Below are 22,145 nucleotides of genomic sequence, written 5' to 3' on the forward strand. Positions count from 1 at the left end.
ATCCACCTGGAGATTTAACTAAAGCTATTAATAGAAGATCGAATCTTATTTCTCTATTACGCAGGCTCCCATTGATGACACAATTCTCCCATGTTCACAACTGGCCAGCCACGCGGTCTTCTACGGTTTCAACACTTGTAAGGCATTTTGAAATGCTTGTATCTGGAAAGCAAGCTGTAGTTTCCCTAAAGATAACACCATTATCTTCTCGGCTATCTGATCCATTAGTCTCCAGTCGTTGTTTTGAGGGAGTAAATTCTCTTTCATCAAAATTATTGATTTGCTCTTCCTTTTTGGATAAGAAAGAAGGCATATTGTCGTGACTATGTTCTTCAGTGTCATTAAGTGCATCAGCATAGCACTGAAACAAATTCAGTTAAGAACTGGTCTATCAAATCTGGGCACAGCATTTGATTCCATAATACTAGAACCCACTCTCCCGATTGGTTCAAGTTATATGCCTCTGCCATAATCAGCGCTTCCTGAAATCGGCACTGTTCAACAAGAGTTCGCCGTGCATTTGTTTCAGAACGATTAAGCCACATGGTATCTGGCATTCGTATTTGGAGGGAAACTAATGATGCTTGTGCACAAGACCATCTTGCTTTATTTCCTGCATCTATGCTTGAGTAAACTTCAGCGGCTTCTACATAGAAGCGCATCATTTCTAACAACTCCTCACTCTGTTCTTTATCACGACGCTGAAGCCATTGATCTAGGGTCTTCTGTGCACATGACTCCAACAGAGCCGACATTTCATGTTTCATATCAAAATGATTGTATACCATGGCAAATGCATCAAGATCATCAGGGTTGAAATGCTTCAGAGCTGAAAGAACAGCCATCCGGAAACCTCTGATAGCTTCTGCCGATTCTGTTGTTGCATCTGCCACGGCATATTTTTGAAGAAGGAGCTCAAGCTGACCATTTTCAATGAGAATATCCAGCATGAAATACAGAGCATGGAAATTCCCAACTCCTGTCACCAAGCGAGCCAAACACGAAAAATCCCCTTCTGCAACATATGACTCAACTCGTGTTGCTGCAAGGGCCACAAGAACATCCACTCCATCAAGACATGCAGATGTCTTGTAGAAATGGTACGCCAAAATGAGCAACTCAACCTCACAGGCATGAGGCATGTCATGACCAGTTATGACCAACCGCATTAAGGCATGCCCAAGTTCTGGCTCAGAAGGACACAATTCTGCCCACTTTAAGAAATCAGAGGCTCTCCATAAAAGAGGAGCAGGTCCTTCCTCTCTTTGTGATGATTCCATGTATCCACCACGGTGTGCTGCCAAAAGGCCCTTCAAAAATGATTCTGCAAGAATACGTGCAATGCTTGCTGCAGGCATTGAGTGAGTCTCAACAAGAAGTTTAGCTTCCTCTAGTGAATCTTGGGCTTTGAGAGAAAGAAGCTGAAGAAGTTCAATTGGCTGCTTCTGGAATGCTTCAGAAAATGACAGCTCTAGAAAATTGGCAATCTTCACCACCGCTATTATCCTCTTGCATAAACCTCTTCCACATCCTTCACAGCATTTAGTTGCAATCACTTCTAATACCTCTAAAGGTGTCCTCATATTGATGTTTTCTGTTACATTCAAAAACTGGAGTAATGCAAATGCCGGACACTTGGTCATTGGCAATGTAACATATCCATTCATATTAGGATTGGAAATCTCTGCAACTTTCAAAGCTTCCTCTATAAGTAAGAGCTCTGATGGTACATATGTTGGTGAAAGTTTGTGTTGGAGCTGTTTTGCTGCAGCTATTTGACCAACCTCTAGAAGTGATAACACAGCCCTTTCAAGTTCTGCTGCTACGACCCTTTCTTCCCATCCTGCAAGAGCTGCCTCTATCTTTATATTTTCCTCAAATGATGGAAAAACACCCCCATGTTCATTACTTCTGATAGGAGATATAGAAGATAATAGATTATCTTCAGTGTCACTCTGACCTCTTTCTGCACTATCAAGTGGAGCTCGTTTATGAAGTACATACCCTCTGTTCCTTCGTTTTGGTTTTGAGCCACCACCAGACACATTAGTGAAACTAATGTCTACTATGTGTGGATTACGATTATCTGACTTGCTAATTTCCTTGTTATCAATTTGATCTGTAGATCTTGCTCTGATGATGTTCAAGTGACTATCCATTATTGCAATGATACTTGCTGTGTGGTCAATGACACTAGCATTATTTCCTATATTACATTCCTGGTTTGACCTCAAATAAACATTTGGAATCTGAAAAATGGCCTTTCCATTCTTCATCTCTGCTTCAGATTCCACAGCTAGAAGCCACACTCTAGTTTCAATTTCTCGAAGCAAATGTAAGGGATAGACCGGCTGCGACTGTGTCATGCTGCCACTTAACCACTGTAATGCAAGCAACAGCATTCCATGCAGCTCTAATGCTGGAACATCCTTTTCAATAGCTTCTGCATGCTTCAGGAAGAACATACCCGCCTGCAATGGGGGAAAGGAGTATTTTTTAAAAAGATCTTGACAGTGGCCCCACAAAGCAGCCTGTTCTTCTGGCACATCCCATAAAAACTCTTTCCACTCTGCCACCATGGCCTCAGCCACATGAATCTCTTCACTGTCATCCAACTGCAATGGAGCTGTAACACCATAAAGACAACCAAAATATATACCTGCATTTTGCAATACCTGCTCTCCACAAAATATATATAAATGATGCTTTGAAATTGTGTTTGTGCAGGTAGGAGTTTTTGAAGTTTGCTGCTGCCTTAAGAAGAGCTGAAGATAAATTACATAATCTGAAAAGCAACATTAATGATTTCTTCTTCAAAACCCGGTTTTGAAGAAGAATCAATCTCTGATATAAGACAGAGTCTAACATCGGCTCCATTTGGGATGGCAGCTGCAGCTTCCTGGAGGTGCCAAGAACCGCAGAACTTTGGGAGAGCAGACCGTGCCTCCACCATTGGGCAATGGAGTCATCATCAACAAATCAACACTTGACTTATTTTCACACTGAAACTGAACTCAAACAATCTTCAAGCAAACTAAAACAAGATGCTGCCCTTGTGGCTGCTTATTTATTTACAAAACCTACTCTAATCTGCTGTACAAATAATAGATCAAGTAATGCTAAAATGCCAAATTAACCACTCGAGTAAACCTGGAAATGAAGCCGCTTGAGAATGCTGCCACGAAGTCACAGATGCAATTACTGGCAGCCCTTCATGCACATACTGATCCTGGTCACCGAGAAGACAGCCCGATCGGTCAATCAAGCTGAAAAATGTGTCCATGTATGCTGCAATAGGATCACGGAAACCGGCCTCTGTTGGCTGCCCCAACTCTGCAATACATACTTCCAGCTGCACAGTGTCAATGTAAACCTCTATAGGCAAGTCTATGATTTCTTGTTTCGATGGAGGAAGGATTTCCAAGAACTTTTTAGGGTCTTGGAAATCATAAGAGTGGATCTGCTCATCTAACCATTGAATCTCATCTTCAATTCTTTCAACAAGTAACTCACAGACGCTAGGATGATAATTCGGAGATTTCAAACATTGAAAGAAAAAACTTAAAACTTCTTCATTAATTTCAACATCCACTAAGCTTTCTCTAAATTCGTTTAGAGCTTCACACAGTGCAGGGTTTGCCACATACCCTACCATTGCATGAACATATCAAATGGCACTGGAATGTCTGGATCGAGTTGGAGTCGCCAGGTGAATGATTCAGCCTGCATAAGTGTCTGACTGCTGTCCACCATCAGCATCAGATCTGGCGTAACTTCAGGCTCCGTCTAAGACTTATGAAACAAACACATCAACCCACAAACAAGTTTGTTCTCCCCAGTATGGTCGCCAATATGTTAGCGCTTGGAATTCACCTAGGCTGAGATAGACAAACTCTCAAGGCTACATCAAACCATTTCACCTCGTAGCTAGCCCTACGAGGTATGAGAAGGCTCTCTCGGGTCAGATTCGATAGATCTTTCAATATGATTAGGCTGACCAATTAATAATAAAGATTTTAGGCTAGTAAATTGATAAGGGGGTTGATTTAAAGATTTTTTGGGGTTTTTGGTGGCAATTGGTGGAAGTGCAATTCAAGGTGCGGGGATTGAGCACAGTTTTCACAGGGGGATCTAAGGGGCAAGGTAGGAATGAGTGCTGATGCCTTAATTTGAGATGGATGATCAGATATGATAGAGGAGAAGCTAAAGAGGGCAAACACACAATTCGAATCCTCTCTAGACAGTAGAAAACATTAAAATTGAACAAACTAAAAAGCTGAGCATGTCAAAACATGAGTTCAAACTTTACCACTTCATCTGTCCAATTTAGAAGCATAAGAGAGATGTGAAACACATAAACAAACTTACAAGAACATGTAGAGAACACACCATCAACAATCAGATCCACAAGAATCCTCAAAGATGTCTGTAAAACCCTGGCTTTCCTTGCCTTCAATTGCAGAAATAGATGCACAATATACAATAAAGCTTCCTTACACAAGAGTCCAACCATGAAAATGAGAAGGAGAGAGCATAATATAGACCATCTAGACCATCTAACTCCTTTCCCCACCTCTAGGGGTCGAGCTCAGCTTTCTAGGAGTAGTTTGAACAAATTCTAAACTAAGAACTAGAAAATAGGCAGCCAAACAACTTGCCTCTATTACTTAGCTAACTCATCCATGCATTAATTTTTCACTTTTTACATCATGGAAGCTTCTAGAAGGGTAAAGAAAGATAAAATCTACCAAAGTGCCATGAAAATATTACATTTATCCATCATCTACAAGTAATAATATTCAACCATAGTCAAAACAGTGTTTTTTGACCGAAAATGTGAATTCTGGCAAATCTGGAAGTTCTGGTCGCGCCCCTGGAAGTTCTGGTCGCGCCCCTTCACAGCTGTTTTTGAGTGGGTTCCACTGGTCCAAATCAGGTGAAAGATGGCTCATTGGAAAGCTTGGCCTGTCTACTTTCCGTCCCAAGTGGAATTTCTGAATTTAGTGTTGATTTGACCCCTCAAAAACCATTTCTCCCAAGGTCACTTTCTGCAACTCAAAAAGTGGGCAGAAAGTCATTTTTTTGATGTATTTTGAGCTTTTGGAGGCTCAAATCTCAAAATCAGGCTTCTCCCAAGTATTGGTAATTTTTCTTTTTGCATGCCCTTTCCAAAAATTCCAAGTTTTCAAAATTCCGAGCAATCCTCCAGAATGGTCGCGCGCGGGGCGCGACCATTTCAATGGCCAAACCCTGTAAATTGCACAAAAAATTCACAAATGACAAAATTTTCTCCAAATTTCTTGAAATTTGGGCTGAGAGTCCCCAATCAAGTACCATGCTCAGTCAAAGAGGCTTTGGCCAAAGTTTGGAGTGGATCGGGCGTTTTCCTTCATTTTTGTGCTTTAGCCAACCGTCCTTGGAGCACCTTCGTTCTCGCCGATATTTTTGACATTTCTCTCAAACCATGACACCTGTGTAAAAAGTGAAAGAGGTTTTTCTTCCGTGGCATGTTGTGGACAAAAACCTCTCTCAGTTTTGAAAAATTCATGTTTGATTGCTCAGAAACAGCTTTTGAGTGAAACTTGTCCCGATCTGTGAAACAAGGGATTTTGTCGAAATGGAGCGAAATGAAGGGGATAGAGGGCTTCTAAATTCTTGGGGAAATTTTTGGGAGTGGGGAGGGATGTTAGGAAGCAGGGGAAAGTGAAATCTCAGAGATTGAGTGAGGGGAAGGGGTCGAAAAGGACAAAACACAGGCCAAACCTAGAAAATTGCCAGGTTGTAGCTAGAAACTAGGGTTTGTGCAAAAATGAGAAATTTGGCGGATCTAAGGGATGGGAAGTGTTTGATAAGGTACTTTAAGGATAGGGGAAGGTGTATGAACATTAGGAAACAAGTTTTGCCGATGATTTGTCCGCCCAAGAGAAATCGCCTTCAAAACCCTAGGAGAGGGAATTGAACCTTGCCTAGGCACAACTGAAGCATGGACAAGGTGTGAAATGACTCATTAGACACTAACATGACAATGAAAACCCTCTGAATGATGATAAACTCAGCTGAATGATGACATGGACCGCCATTTGGACAACTTTGAGAAGAGTGAAAGCAAACCCTAGACCTAATGCCTAGTGACCAAATTTTGCTTGAAGACTCACTGAAATGACAAAATTTGACCTTGACACTTCAAAATCACTTTGTAAGAGCATATTTGATCACTGGAGGAAGGCTGTAAAGACTGACACTAACATTGGCTCCAATGGGGATGGTAGCTCCTTGGAGGTGCCAAGAACCTTAGACCTCTGGGAGAGCAGACCAGTGCCTTACAATTATTGGGCGATGGAGTCATTATTTACACCTTTGACACAAAACTTTGACACATTTATTGAATGAAAACTTGACTGAAAACTGACTGAAACTTAACTGAAGCTTGACTCAAACCGACTCGATGGCAAACTGAAATAACTTGAAAAAACTCACTCAATAGACCGAACACAAATGACTCATGACCGACTTAAAACAAAACTTTACAAAGCTTTTGGAAAAACGGCAGCCATCCATCAAGATTTGGAATCATGATGACAACCACCTGCATACTAATGAAATATGTACAATCATGTATAATGAGCTTTCCAATGTAACCAATCCAGCAGATGGCTACATACCAAATTTCTGCTCTTGCTTATCTCGAGCAGGCGAAACGATGAACCTGTAGGCAACTCAAAATAACCACTGAAACCAAAGCTTATGATAATGAACCAGGCAACATTTATTTTTTCTAATGCTTGCAGAAGAATGCCAAAGGGATCTTGATAATCCTGAAGCAATACCTTGTTTGGAGATCCAGCTGCAAAAATATAAGTACTCGCTTCACTCTGATCTGAAAGAACAGTGGGTTGCTGATTGATAGGAAGGCACAGAGAAGTATAAGCTTCTGCCATATGAGTGTTAGCTATAAATTCCTTGACCGTGAGAAATTTTGACATGTTGTCTCTCTCAAGCTTATATTCCTCAATTTCATGGTCTAGGTCATTCTTAAACAGAAAACAATCCTCAAGATCATCAAACATGACAGCCTCATCATCTTCATGAAAGAAAATATTATCGGTTTGTTGATCTATAAAACAAATTACAACATTGTCATCATTTTCAAAAGAGGAAGAAGTTTCACCAACACTTTCGTGACCATGTGCACACTGCCGATTTGCTTTAGCTTGGGTTGTAGCATGACCTTTCAAAAGCTGATCTATCTCCTCTTCAGACAAAGGAGATAAGACTTTATGTTTCCCTTTGCTCAAACAAGTCTTGTCTTCTTGAAATAACATTTCAAAACATGAAAAATCTGAATGACAATCCTGATCTTCTGAAACTTGGAAACATTGTTGATCATCTTCATATGACATGGCAATCAAACTATCCAAATTATGATTGAAAGAAGAGTTTTCACTTACTTGAACAAAGATCTCATCTTGATGTTCATGAGCTGGCTGAATTACCTCCTCATGCAGGCTCTGTTCTAATAGCATAAGGACATTTGGATCAAGAACTTTGTCCATGATCTCAACAACAAAACTCTCCTTTTCAGGATTCGGCACAAGGTATTCTTGGTCACCATGATCTGAATCTAGAACTGAAGTAGCTGTCCTAACATTATCACATTCTGCAACCTGGTTTTCTTCTGTGGGCAGATCTGAAACAAGATTTTCTCTTTCATCAAGTTCAGCCATATGACCATCTTCAACCTGCTGATCTTGACAAGTATCCTCTAAGATTTCTATGTGCTGTTGAAACGGATTTTCATACAAGGCTTCCATGATCTCTTCATCCATGAAATTATCATCTTCATAAAACTTCTCAAGACTTTCAATAAAACTATAGGCATGCTTGCAACAGTCTTGAACTAAATTCAATGATGGATAAGAGTCCATATATCTTTCAATGAACATAGCATGAAAATCCTTTAAATAGTAAATACAAGCAGGTGGCAAACTTTCATACCATGATTGATCTTTACCTTCCAGAGTGGCCAAGAATATCTTCATCAAGCAATCTTCAGGAAAATCAACCTTCAACTTGCGAATATGCATATGAAATCTAACTAGATGTAGAGCAGCATCCTTCTTACCATCATCATTAAATGTAGGCAGATTCCTTGACCAATCTACCTTCGGAATTTTATTTGGAAAACCGGGAATGTGATCTCGGCTCAAGGGAGCATATCTTCTTGCAATTAGGTCCATCATGAAAATCTCAAAGCTACTGATCTCTCTGCAGTGAAGTCACCATGAAGCATTGATCGCTGGATTCTTCAGTGAAAGGAGTCGCTAGTGAATGATTTCAGCCTTTCAAGTGTCTGATCGTTGTTCACCATCCACAATCAGATCTGAACTTGATACATGTACTGGGGTAAAGAGTCAATGAAGCGCTACGTTCACAAGCTCACGGAGATTGACTGAAGCAGCGTTTATCTACTAACGCTGATGTAAAACAAGAGCGTTTTCGAAGGCTTCTGGCGTAACTTCAGGCTCCGTCTAAGACTTATGAAACAAACACATCAACCCACAAACAAGTTTGTTCTCCCCAGTATGGTCGCCAATATGTTAGCGCTTGGAATTCACCTAGGCTGAGATAGACAAACTCTCAAGGCTACATCAAACCATTTCACCTCGTAGCTAGCCCTACGAGGTATGAGAAGGCTCTCTCGGGTCAGATTCGATAGATCTTTCAATATGATTAGGCTGACCAATTAATAATAAAGATTTTAGGCTAGTAAATTGATAAGGGGGTTGATTTAATGATTTTTTGGGGTTTTTGGTGGCAATTGGTGGAAGTGCAATTCAAGGTGCGGGAATTGAGCACAGTTTTCACAGGGGGATCTAAGGGGCAAGGTAGGAATGAGTGCTGATGCCTTAATTTGAGATGGATGATCAGAGATGATAGAGGAGAAGCTAAAGAGGGAAAACACACAATTCGAATCCTCTCTAGACAGTAGAAAACATTAAAATTGAACAAACTAAAAAGTTGAGCATGTCAAAACATGAGTTCAAACTTTACCACTTCATCTGTCCAATTTAGAAGCATAAGAGAGATGTGAAACACATAAACAAACTTACAAGAACATGTAGAGAACACACCATCAACAATCAGATCCACAAGAATCCTCAAAGATGTCTGTAAAACCCTGGCTTTCCTTGCCTTCAATTGCAGAAATAGATGCACAATATACAATAAAGCTTCCTTGCACAAGAGTCCAACCATGAAAATGAGAAGGAGAGAGCATAATATAGACCATCTAGACCATCTAACTCCTTTCCCCACCTCTAGGGGTCGAGCTCAGCTTTCTAGGAGCAGTTTGAACAAATTCTAAACTAAGAACTAGAAAATAGGCAGCCAAACAACTTGCCTCTATTACTTAGCTAACTCATCCATGCATTAATTTTTCACTTTTTACATCATGGAAGCTTCTAGAAGGGTAAACAAAGATAAAATCTACCAAAGTGCCATGAAAATATTACATTTATCCATCATATACAAGTAATAATAGTCAACCATAGTCAAAACAGTGTTTTTTGACCGAAAATGTGAATTCTGGCAAATCTGGAAGTTCTGGTCGCGCCCCTGGAAGTTCTGGTCGCGCCCCTTCACAGCTGTTTTTGAGTGGGTTCCACTGGTCCAAATCAGGTGCAAGATGGCTCATTAGAAAGCTTGGCCTGTCTACTTTCCATCCCAAGTGGAATTTATGAATTTAGTGTTGATTTGACCCCTCAAAAACCATTTCTCCCAAGGTCACTTTCTGCAACTCAAAAAGTGGGCAGAAAGTCATTTTTTTTGATGTATTTTGAGCTTTTGGAGGCTCAAATCTCAAAATCAGGCTTCTCCCAAGTATTGGTAATTTTTATTTTTGCATGCCCTTTCCAAAAATGCCAAGTTTTCAAAATTCCGAGCAATCCTCCAGAATGGTCGCGCGCGGGGCGCGACCATTTCAATGGCCAAACCCTGTAAATTGCACAAAAAATTCACAAATGACAAAATTTTCTCCAAATTTCTTGAAATTTGGGCTGAGAGTCCCCAATCAAGTACCATGCTCAGTCAAAGAGGCTTTGGCCAAAGTTTGGAGTGGATCGGGCGTTTTCCTTCATTTTTGTGCTTTAGCCAACCGTCCTTGGAGCACCTTTGTTCTCGTCGATATTTTTGACATTTCTCACAAACCATGACACCTGTGTAAAAATTGAAAGAGGTTTTTCTTCCGTGGCATGTTGTGGACAAAAACCTCTCTCATTTTTGAAAAATTCATGTTTGATTGCTCAGAAACAGCTTTTGAGTGAAACTTGTCCCGATGTGTGAAACAAGGGATTTTGTCAAAATGGAGCGAAATGAAGGGGATAGAGGGCTTCTAAATTCTTGGGGAAATTTTTGGGAGTGGGGAGGGATGTTAGGAAGCAGGGGAAAGTGGAATCTCAGAGGTTGAGTGAGGGGAAGGGGTCGAAAAGGACAAAACACAGGCCAAACCTAGAAAATTGCCAGGTTATAGCTAGAAACTAGGGTTTGTGCAAAAATGAGCAATTTGGCGGATCTAAGGGATGGGAAGTGTTTGATAAGGTACTTTAAGGATAGGGGAAGGTGTATGAACATCAGGAAACAAGTTTTGCCGATGATTTGTCCGCTCAAGAGAAATCGCCTTCAAAACCCTAGGAGAGGGAATTGAACCTTGCCTAGGCACAACTGAAGCATGGACAAGGTGTGAAATGACTCATTAGACACTGACATGACAATGAAAACCCTCTGAATGATGATAAACTAAGCTGAATGATGACATGGACCGCCATTTGGACAACTTTGAGAAGAGTGAAAGCAAACCCTAGACCTAATGCCTAGTGACCAAATTTTGCTTGAAGACTCACTGAAATGACAAAATTTGACCTTGACACTTCAAAATCACTTTGTAAGAGCATATTTGATCACTGGAGGAAGGCTGTAAAGACTGACACTAACAGGTGGTCCAAAATCTTTTTCAGTGGGAAGGTCGTGATCCGAATTGGATCCATAAAAAACTGTCAAAGTAACCATGACTGTATCAGGTCGAGACGAACATCAAAGAAATCAAAATAGCGATCAAAAACACCCTGAACCAGTGGCAATGGCAACCAGCATGGAACGACAAGGACCTTGGTCAAAGTGCACTAACCGAGGCCCATGGAGACTACGTGGGAGGTGAAATTAGCCCCTGGGAGGCCCGGATCGGGAAATAGAGGAGGTTTTTGATGCACGATTAGTGTAATCACGCATCATTGGGCGAAAAGGCTCGAAATGGGGAAGCCCCGAGCACTCAGTCACGTGGGGAGCTAGAGAATCGTAGGGCAAAAGGCAGAAGGGCTAAAAGCTACAGGTGGGACCCACTCCAAAATCAGCGGTATTGATCAGGGGCTCCTTGAACGGTAAGCAATTTTGGATGGAAGTGGAGCGATCCCACTCAGCGATCGACACGTGGCAAGCGGAGGAGAGAGAAAACCACCACTGATCGCGTGCTAATTGTCGAGCAAGTCAACCGCGCAAAATGAGTGGATGGTGTTGGATCTGGGGGATCCAGATCGGACGGCTGAGATCGCACCCAATGTAGAAGTGGAATCGACGAGGGATTAAGCCGTAGTTTGTAAAGATTTGAGGTCCGTTTGACCGCCACAGTGGAGGAAGACTTATTCCACGATGTAACTGAAGAATTGAACCGACAAAGCAGGCTGGCGCGTTACAGGAGGACATGTAGCCACTCCCTGTGAGCCGATGATGACACCCAGCCAGGGAACTCCAAGCACAGCTGTAGAAGGTGATTCGACGGAGGCAGAAGAGGAACTGAACAAACATGGGAATGAATGGCCTTAAAGCCATGAATAGAGAGAAGAAGACAGAAGAAGACATATACAGAGAGACAGAGAGGGACAGAGAACCCTGAGAGGAGGTTAGAACACAGAGAGGAAGACAGAAGACAGAGAAGCAAAGAAGACAGTGAAGAAAAAGTAGAAAGAGGACAGAGGGCTGAGCTTACCAAAGGCAGCGTCGAGCACCAGAGAGCTTGAGGGATTCAAGCCATCCCAGAGAGGATATGTCCAGATTGAGCATCACATTGGGCTCTCTCCATTGTAGACCAGAAGGTCACAGAGCTGGTAGGCAAACAGATTCTGTGCACTCCAGTGGCTTGGGGAATCCAAGAACCACCCTGCCAAGCAAATCTGTTTCAGTTGACTCATATTGAGCTCCTGCATTGTAATTCTCTGCTTAAGACACAATAAAATAAGGCCACCACTGAGAGCTGGACCAAAGATGTAGCCCTGGAGGATAGGATGAACTCCTTATTAATTTCTTGTGTTCTGTTATTTTGTTTATTGTATTTCTCTACTATCTTTCCATTTCAAGTGTTTGTGTATTTACAATCTGATCAATCCGTTGCTTAAATAACATAGACACACACACACCAACATATGTGTCTGTAATACCTTTATTCAATAAATCTTTAACTGAAGTCACTCATAGGGTGATCATCAGATCAAAGGCATAGCATGAGGTGGTAAAGTCAACCCTATAAAGGGGACAACAACACCAAAAGTTGGAGGAAAATATCCTAGTGGAGTCTAAAAAATGATTGAAGTGCATGAATGTAGTGTAATCCCAATTAAAGGAATATATGCAGGCCCGAGAGCATATGTACAAGGTTGATTTTATTAGGAGTTCTTTGAACATGCGAAGGGCTGACACTTTAAATTCCTTCTAACTTGTAGCTGGAAATTTGGATTGCCCTAGGCTTAGAGTTGTGAAGAAAGAAAGGGTTTCAGATGAAGTTGCCGACGATGCGTGCTTGGGTTCCATTTCATGGATTAGAAGACTTCAAGGATACCCCTGACAAGGACTTTGAAATGTGGGATGAGATTTTTCATGGAGCAACCTTTTAAATATCTTCTATGTAGTGAATGTATTGCAAATTTTTGCTTCTGTTGGGACACTTTGTAAGACAATATAGTAGCCATAGCAGTACTAGCAGTATATGGCAGAGTAGATTAGAGGATTTAGCTCATTTGATGCCAAAATTGGAACTTTGACCAACTTTTGTTTGCAATTTTCATTTTTGTACTAAGATGCTGACTAGTTAACTTGTAGTTCCTTTTAAAAAAAAATGATATATATATATCTATATATATATATATATATATATATATATATATATATATATATATATATATATATATAGATATATATATATATATATATATAGATATATATATATATATATATATATATATATATATATATATATATATATATATTGGCATCATAATTTGTATTTGCAGGTCTGTTGCTTCAATACCAAGGGTCGAGTGCCATAATTCTTCCAAGAGGTCGAGTACAAGATTAGAGAGGAAAATTCTAGAGTGTTTCCTTGCCAATCTAGTTTTAGGTCTCTCAAGATCGAGAGCTATCTACAAGCAATGTTATTTATTCTACTCTACGAGTTGAGTTGCTATATTTTCTCTAAACCATGAGAGAGGGTGATCAAGAGGAATTTCCAGAACTTGAAGATTAAAAGAGAAGGCCAAATTGTTGACCAAGCCACTACCTAGAAGTTGAATCTAAGCAGTTTTGGAGGACACATTTCTATGCCTTAGAGGCTGAGTTTATTGTCTTTGAGAAGACTAAATCCTGGCTCCAGCTCTCTGATTTATTTATAGGCCGACTCCCTATCAAATTTCTCTACTGATGATTGGATCCCTGAGCTAAATTCATTAAATTATTAGGGCCAAAGGAGGAGCGATTTTGAGGCCGTATTCACTAGGGCTATATCATCATCTCTTGAAAAAGTCAAGATTGAACTAGGGAGTTGAATTTTTCTAGAGACATGCGTTCAATTTCTGTATGGAGGCTGAAGATTTATCAATCCCAGTATAGATCGATATCCCAAAGGGGTGAGAGTCGAGGAGAGAAGGAAGACTAAGTATTGAGATCCATTATGTCATCATTCCAATTTTTTGAATGCCAGATAAATCAACATAACAATACATCATTTGAGTCTCTGGATTGTAAAACTTGTGTGGATAAAAAATGGTAAAAACATACATATCAAAAGAAAGAGTGGAATAATAAGCCTTTCTCTCGGAAGGTCCATATTATCCTTCAACAATTAAAGGATGTCTGGAAGGAAGACGAAAAAAGAAAGTGTCTCTTTGCGCTTGGATCTGAATTGCAACGAACAAAATCATTCATAGACCTTCATAAGGTAGAGGAATTAGACACATGTCTGTCTGGGGTGGGGTAGCCATAATGGAACAAACTCACTTTGGCTCTCAGGCCATTCATGCTTTCCTTAATACAACCCAATTTTTGGTAACGTCCGTGTGAAGAGGTAAGGATCATAGTTGCTTCTTGTCTCAGTCAGATCATAGCTTTAACATCACTACTACTTCCTTAAAATAATGATATCATGAAGGAGAGATTGCAGCTAATAGTAGAAGCCCTTCAAGGGTTGAATCACATCATGCTTCCTACCTTTCAAAAGTGGTGAAAAATCCTCGAACTCATGGCAGATTTCATCTTTGGCACATTCATGTTGAATCTGGAATGTGATGACTTAATCTTTCAGGTGTTCCAAAAATTTTACACCAACATTACATCAGCTCATCCGTACCGTGTCAAAACAAGCATGCAAAGGATTGTGTCCCTATTCTTTGAAGGAGATTCCGACATCTGCAAGATAAAGGAACTAGTTGTACCACCAACCGCCTATGATCTAGTCGAAAGGTTGGTCATACAAAACAAAATTTCTCAGAAGAGTGTTGACTAAGAGTGCTGACTAAGAGGAATCAAGAAGAACAAAGGAACTAAAACATGTAGCAAGAATGAAATAAGAAGGAGAGGATTATGCTTTATCTATAAGGGACCTTGTGCACCTAACCATTCGTGCCTAGGTGATTGGAAGGAGGAAACAAGAGAAAAACAATTGGAAACTCCTTCAGACCATTGGGATTCATATATAGTTGGGTTCGATTTTTTAGGAGAGCACCCATGAAGGATCTCAGTAGTCAAGTACATAAGGTGAGGAATGAAACAATGTTGATCAGAGATATTTGCAGGACAAGCCAATGACAATGAGTCAGTCTGATAAAGTACATGGGGAAAGGAAGGATGCGATTGTTCCTAACGATCTGTTAGACTCTTGTACAAATGAGTCCATAGATCTCTAGGAGGACATTCATGAAGAGTATGAGCAATCAAGTGTAGAAAGAAGTCCACCAATTCATCCATGTTTGACAACCAGAGAGTGTGAACAACAGATTGTCCCAACAGTTGGAGAAGGCGAGAGAGAAGACATTTAAGGAGAGTAAGGAGTCAGTAGTAGTAAAACGACATGATCAACATGATCATGAGGGGCAACATGAAAAATATAGTATGCATGATAAGCCATTTATAGAGAGTCAGTCAAAGGTTCAAGTTGGAGCTATGATAGTTGAGCATATGGTGCAGACAGATATGGAGGCATTCAGCAGGGCACCAAAATTTCCAATACAGGATTTTCGGGAAAATATCATGCATTTCAAGACAAACCTTATGATGTTGAAGTAGAGAGTCTGGATAATCTAAGACACTGCCTTACAAGAGAATAGGAAAATTGAGGAGCTCATAGGGGTATATGCTGAATCAACGACCAAGTTGTTTAGTGTTGAGGAACGACTCAAGTCATCATAGGGCAACAAGAGGAGTAGAGTTGGGAATTCCAGAGGAGCCCTCTACAGGAGTACATATATAAGGCTTGCAACACTACCAACCCACCTTTACACAATGGAGAGAGTAGGGTAGAATTATCCAAATGGATCATGTTGGGTGACCGAGTGGAGAAACATGAGTTGAGCATCAAGCAACATCAACATAGTAGACTTATTCCATGTGCAAGAATTAATGCATTAGATCCTTCCCACTTGATGGATTGACAAGAGATTATGTGTTGGAACTCTATTGATGGGATGATTCCTAGGAGGATACCCCTAGCCAAGGGCATATTGTCGCTTGGGTCCTTAGGAATGGGCAATGATGGAGGGCTGAGATGGTATCATAACCCACAGGTGCCAGGACTTAAGTGGCATTGGGATCCAGGTGAATCTATTGAGGGTGGGATTGGCCGAAGGATTTTTTGGGATCGAGGTATCGAATGATTCATTCAGGATCATTTAACATGGAGGCATGGAATAACACACTATTTTGTATGGGATCCTCATATCAATATATAGATACTTTTGTTGTGGATAGAAGTGGATTTCTTGAGGGAAAAAAATCTTTGGGTGGGAGGATTTGTAATATTCCCTTCTCTTGATATTGTAACAACCCCTCCCAAGTCTACCCAAAGTAACCATGCCAACCGGGGTAAACATGAGACGAGAGGTTAATATGATCATATTCAACCTCCTATGTGACCTTAAGGAAGTGGAATTGACGGAACATCACACATAGTCATCCAACATCATCAACAAAACCCTCAAGAGACAAGTCAGCCATTGAGACAACATGTCCCTGGGTCCCACTGCTATTCTGGATCGATTAGGCCATAGTCTCTCTCATGTTATGGGCAAGGGAGCGACCAACAATCCCAACCTCTGCCCAGAACTTGCTACAACCTTCAAAATTCATTAAGGACATGATAATAATGCTCATAAATCAAAATCAACCTTAGGAATAGGCCTGAGTATCCCCAACCGGGACTGACATTCTGTCAAACACTTGGCATCAATACAACCTACAGGTCTACGATATAAGACAAAGCATAAATGAATGAAACAACTTATGAAACATAACCAAAAGGATCACCTCCTTCTCCTTGAATTATTGATCTATCTTGATGTTGAGCCATGGTGGATGGCTCGAAATGTCGATGCAAACAATCATGGATGCGAGAAATCCGGAAGAAGACTACACATAATACATCATCAATTAGATCTTGCATCCATCCATTTAACAATTACAAGTAAATACATGAAATAGCCATGACATGAATCAGTCATTTAAACATGTTTATAACCAACATAAAACCATGTAAATATCATAGTTATGAGAGCCATTAGATCCACATATAAACAAGTGCAAAAGTAAGGAGAACTTAGCTTTTATTACTCATAGGAAAATTTGACCAAGTTTGGGACTTCCACGTACCACCTGACCATAGACATGGCTGAACCAAATATCTCTTTCAACCAGTCACCAATGTGCTATATTCCAATCATGAATGTGGGATCTCATAGAACAACCAATCCAAGAACAACTAAGGGAATCCAGATGTTAAACCACCTCCACCCTCATCAAACTGTGATCACACTAAAACAGTGATTTGATCACAACCAAACCGAACTTGGAATGCCATCTAGAATCCATCACTATCCTTGAGGAATTTTCTGTCTCCTTGTCTCTCTGGCTTTATGATCCAGGTGGATCTTCAGATACAGTGGCATGGGAAAAGCTCAAAATTCAAAGTGGCAGAAAGGAAATTATCTTAACATCAGATCGAAGTGCTCATCGCCTTGATTCCAATGGTGCGAACGGCGCTCCAATCCGAGTCTGAATGAAGGAGATAGAAGCAATCAAAGTTATGGGTTGACTTGTAGGAAACAGGGGAAAATGAAAGTCCAAAGATGCTCCTAGAAATAGTCCCGTTGTGTAGATCTTTCATTCTGAATCTACTACAACTTGAATGGGCTAAAATGGACTTCGGATGATGAAGTTATCACCAAAAGAGTCTGCCTTTGTTCCTTTGAAAAAGGAGGCATTTTCTCTAAAAAATGGGTTTTTAGCCTTATAAAGGCAAATCGCAATCGGAGGAGTCCAAAGGGCAGACTTAACGCAAAGGCCTTTAAAACCCCCGACCAGTGATCTCTGATATATCGGGTCGGAGGAAGGCAGGCACGCGATATCGGGACCTGGGCAGAGCCGACTTGCGATTACGATATCGGTGATTGGCATAACCAAAGGGAAGACCTTGGGGCTGTTGCAATTGCGATATGCCTATAAGTGACATGTGATTTTCGTCGTTGGATCAGAAAACAGATCAACGGTCAGGATTAAATCAGCAGTCGAGAGATATGCGATCCCCAATACAAAGGGCCGATGCGATAGCGAAATGCGATGCAATATTGACCGTCCGATCAAGAAACATATCAACGGTCCAGATCTAATCGGCGATCGGTGGTTGCGACTTGCAATAAAGCATGGACCCGATGGGTTTATAAGCCCGATTTCATATATTTTGAAGTCCGATTTTTTGGGTTTTTCAGTGTTTTCCGTGTATTGCCTGTTTAAGCGGAAAAAGGACTATTTTAAGGGTTTGTTGCGCCTATCGATCCATTCAATAGAACGACTTCTATTCTAAACAAACAGACCCCCGATTTTTAAGCGGCATTGTGTTATAAAACCCGATGCATGTGGAAAAGTGTAGGAGGGAGAGGATTTTTGGCACATAGTTCGAGGCAGCGGCTTGCAGGAGGGCCGATTGTTCATTTTGTCTGAATTGGACAAATTTTATATGGTTTCTGCCCTTCTCGATGCCACGAACGCAATGGTGCTATCTGTTTCTCCATTTGAGTTCTCCTTTTCTTAGTATTTTTCAGTATGGAGGTATAAGACTCCTTTTTATGTAACTGATGATTGTATTCTCCTTTTTCATGCCATTTAATGAATGAAGGCCTCCCCATTTATTGAGAAGGGCTTGGAGACGTAGTCCAAGTTGGATGAACTCCGTTATCAAGTCTTGTTGTCTTCTCCTCATGCCTTATGTGTTTCTTCTTCTTATTTCATGTGCACATTAAATTTCTGTGGTTAAGCTGCAATTTTCACATGTGATTCTTTTGATACATCTATAAGCAAAAGATCCCTGGATCAAGTGGTATTAGAGTAGGTCTTTTTTAATGTGAATTGCATGTTTGTATGCTAACAAGAAACAAGCTCTGAAGAGGCGAAGGGGAACTAGAGCCTTTCGATCCCGAAGTGGGTCGTGCACATCAAAGGATAAACATGGCAGAAGATGAAGCTTGTCTTGAAGAGTGCAATTTCCGCAAGACCTTCTATTCAATGGCAGAGAATGTCGGTCAGTTGCTTTCAAGGCTGGAGAGAGCAGAAGGAAGAAATCTAGAAGAACAAGGTTCAGTGCATGGAAATGGTGGAGAAGACCCCCCTCCTTCTCCTTCCACGAGTGAAAGTTCTTATTCCTCTCACCACCATAATCATAGAAATTCAAGGATGCATCTAAGAAACCCTTCTTTAATTAGATGTTAAATTTGATCTTCCCATGTTTAATGGTGAAAGTAACGCAAAGAAGCTTAATAATTGGATTAGGCATATTGAGGTCTACTGTAGGATTCAACAAATCGTGGAGGATGATGCAAAGATTCAGCTGGCCTCTCTACGGCTGAGCAACACCGCTCTCGTTTGGTGGGAGAGCAAATTGCAAAGCAGTAAGAATGTGGGTAACCTCTTTTCCTCATGGCATGATTTTATTTCTGTGTTAAAGGAACAGTTTTATCCCTTGGGTTACAAGCAAAAAGCATTAATGAATTGGCAGTATTTAAGGCAAGGCAAAGGTCAGGATGTTCAGAGTTTTACAGAGGAGTTTAGAAAGCAAGCACTTAATTTGGGTATTGCACTTGATACACCTGAAGTAGTAACTAAGTACATTGGCTCATTACATAGTTACATTAGGCATTCATTATTGTTGTTTGAACCAACTACTATTGACTCAGCCAACGTAAAGGCAATTCATATTGAGAACAAGGGCAAAAATGAAAGAGATGATCATTCTAGAAAACCACCATTCAAACCTACCAATGGCAAATCCAAAGCGAAATGGAAAGGAAAGGAGAAGAAGATAGCATCAACCAAGAAAGATGAAGGAGACAGACCTTATTGCAATCACTGCAAAAAGGAAGGTCACGATGACGATCACTGTTGGAAACAACACCCAGAAAAGAGACCGAAGAAGTATGGAGGAAAACGCAAGCATAAGACAGTGGCGACTGCGCAGCAAGACCTTGGATCTGATTCGGGAGATGAAGCATTAATCACAGCAACAGGAACAAAAGGTACTCTTACACCTCATGTTGATTCTGAATTGCATGAAGGCACTAGTTCTGTAAATGAGTCCCTTCCTAATGATCTAAAGAGAATTAAGTTATTTCATATCAGAGTGGTTGTAAATCATACTAAAGTAGAAACTCTGTTTGATACTGGATCCCAAGAAAACTTAATTGCAGAATCCTTGGAAAAGAATCTCGGCTTAGAAACAAAACCACATCCAAAACCTTACCTGCTTGGATGGATACATGATGAAGCAAAATTGAATTTAACTAAGCAGTGTAAAGTAAAATTTGTGATTGCTTCTAAGCTAGTGGATGAAGTAGAACTAGATGTAATCCCATTGGATATCTATGGCATGGTGTTAGGGAGTCCATATCTATATGATAGAAAGGCAACCTTCTTCCGTCATGAAAACAAATACCAAATCACAAAAGATGGGGTAGAATATATAGTAAGGGTTCATCAAACTAAAATTAATGCCAGCCTTGTAAGTGCAGGACAAATGAAAAGGCTGGTGAATTCCAATAAGGGTTGCATGCTTATGGTTATAAGGGGAAAAGATGTAGAAGTAGCTGATGCTTTCCAGGGTTGTGATCAGGAACATAAAAAAGAATTATGTGAATTAATTTCTAATTATGATGAGATGTTTCAGGAACCGAAGGGATTACTTCCGAAGAGGGAAATCCAACATTAGATCCATTTTCAGCATGAAGCTCCTTTACCAAATATTGGCATGTATAGGATGTCGGCCATTGAGATGGAGGAAATCAAGAAGCAGGTGCAGGAATTGCTGGACCAAGGGGTCATCAGGCTGAGCACTTCTCCATGTGGCTCACTGATCGTCTTAGTGCCAAAGAAAGACAGCACATGGGAGATGTGTGTGGATTACTGCGCACTAAACAAAATCACAGTGAAAAATCGTTACCCTCTTCCATGCATTGATGACTTATTAGATCAATTAAAGAATGTTGTTTATTTCACCAAATTGGATTTGCGTAGTGGTTATCACCAGGTCCAAATTGCAAAGCAGGATGTGTGGAAAACCGCCTTCAAGACCAAACAGGGGTTGTTCGAATGGATGGTGATGCCATTCGGCTTTGCAACGCTCCAACCAATTTCATGAGGGTCATGAATGATCTCTTTAGGCATTTCATTGATGAATTCGTTCTTGTATTTTTAGATGATATACTTGTCTTTAGTAAAAGTTGGAATGAACATGTGTGTCATGTGAAGAAAGTGCTTGATGTATTGAAAAAAGAAAAACTCTATGTAAAGTTGTCAAAGTGTGAGTTCGGGAAAACCTCTTTGGGTTACCTAGGTCATATTGTTGGTCATGGTCAGTTAAAAATTGATCCCTCTAAAGTTGAAGCAATTGTAAATTGGCCTAAGCCTACTAGTGTAACCGAGGTTCGCAGCTTTTTAGGTGCAGTCTAGTATTGGAGGAGATTTATTGCCAATTTCTCTGTTATTGCAGCACCTTTGCACACATTGACAAGTGTGAAACAGGTCTTCCAATGGGGAGGAAGACAATAGAAGTCCTTCGAAACATTGAAGGAAAAGATCAGCACCACACTAGTCTTAGCCTTACCAGATCTCCAACAGCCATTCGAGATCGAAACTGATGCCAATGGTTATGCCATGGGAGTTGTACTGATGCAGCAAAAGAAGCTGATATGTTACCATTCTGAGAAGTTCTCTCAGGATGTGATAAACTATCCCACTTATGACAAGGAGCTTTATGCCTTGGTGCAGAGTGTGAAAAAGTGGAAACACTACCTGATCGGCAAGGAGACCATCATCCATACAGATCATCAGCCCTTGCAATACCTTCAGTCACAAACCAAGTTGCAGCAATCTCGTCATTTCAGGTGGATGGGCTTTCTTCAACAGTTTCATCTGGTAATAAAGTATAAGAAGGGCACTAGCAATAAAGTGGCCGATATGCTATCTCGTCCTCCTATTTTTGCTTCTGTTATTTTGCATAATGCTTCATTATCTTTTGACAGTTATGCTAAACAATATGTTAACGATGATGACTTTAAGGAGATTTATGCAAA

At 40.6% G+C, this 22,145-nt stretch overlaps 1 protein-coding gene across 1 annotated transcript in view; it reads right to left on the reverse strand.

The window, feature by feature from the left end:
• Positions 1-350: 350 nt before the first annotated feature.
• Positions 351-22,145, reverse strand: part of LOC149212297 (uncharacterized) — a 43,371-nt gene continuing 21,576 nt past the window's right edge. The window contains exon 3 of the mRNA XM_089388621.1: positions 351-2,675. Within this exon, the coding sequence (XP_089244747.1) occupies positions 351-2,675 (2,325 nt within the window). The remainder of the gene's footprint in view (positions 2,676-22,145) is intronic.

The sequence above is a fragment of the Pinus tabuliformis genome, chromosome 1_1 (genome assembly GCF_031772625.1).
Source record: "Pinus tabuliformis cultivar Carrire ecotype Pingquan chromosome 1_1, CPIR1, whole genome shotgun sequence".
Lineage (NCBI taxonomy): Eukaryota > Viridiplantae > Streptophyta > Pinopsida > Pinales > Pinaceae > Pinus > Pinus tabuliformis.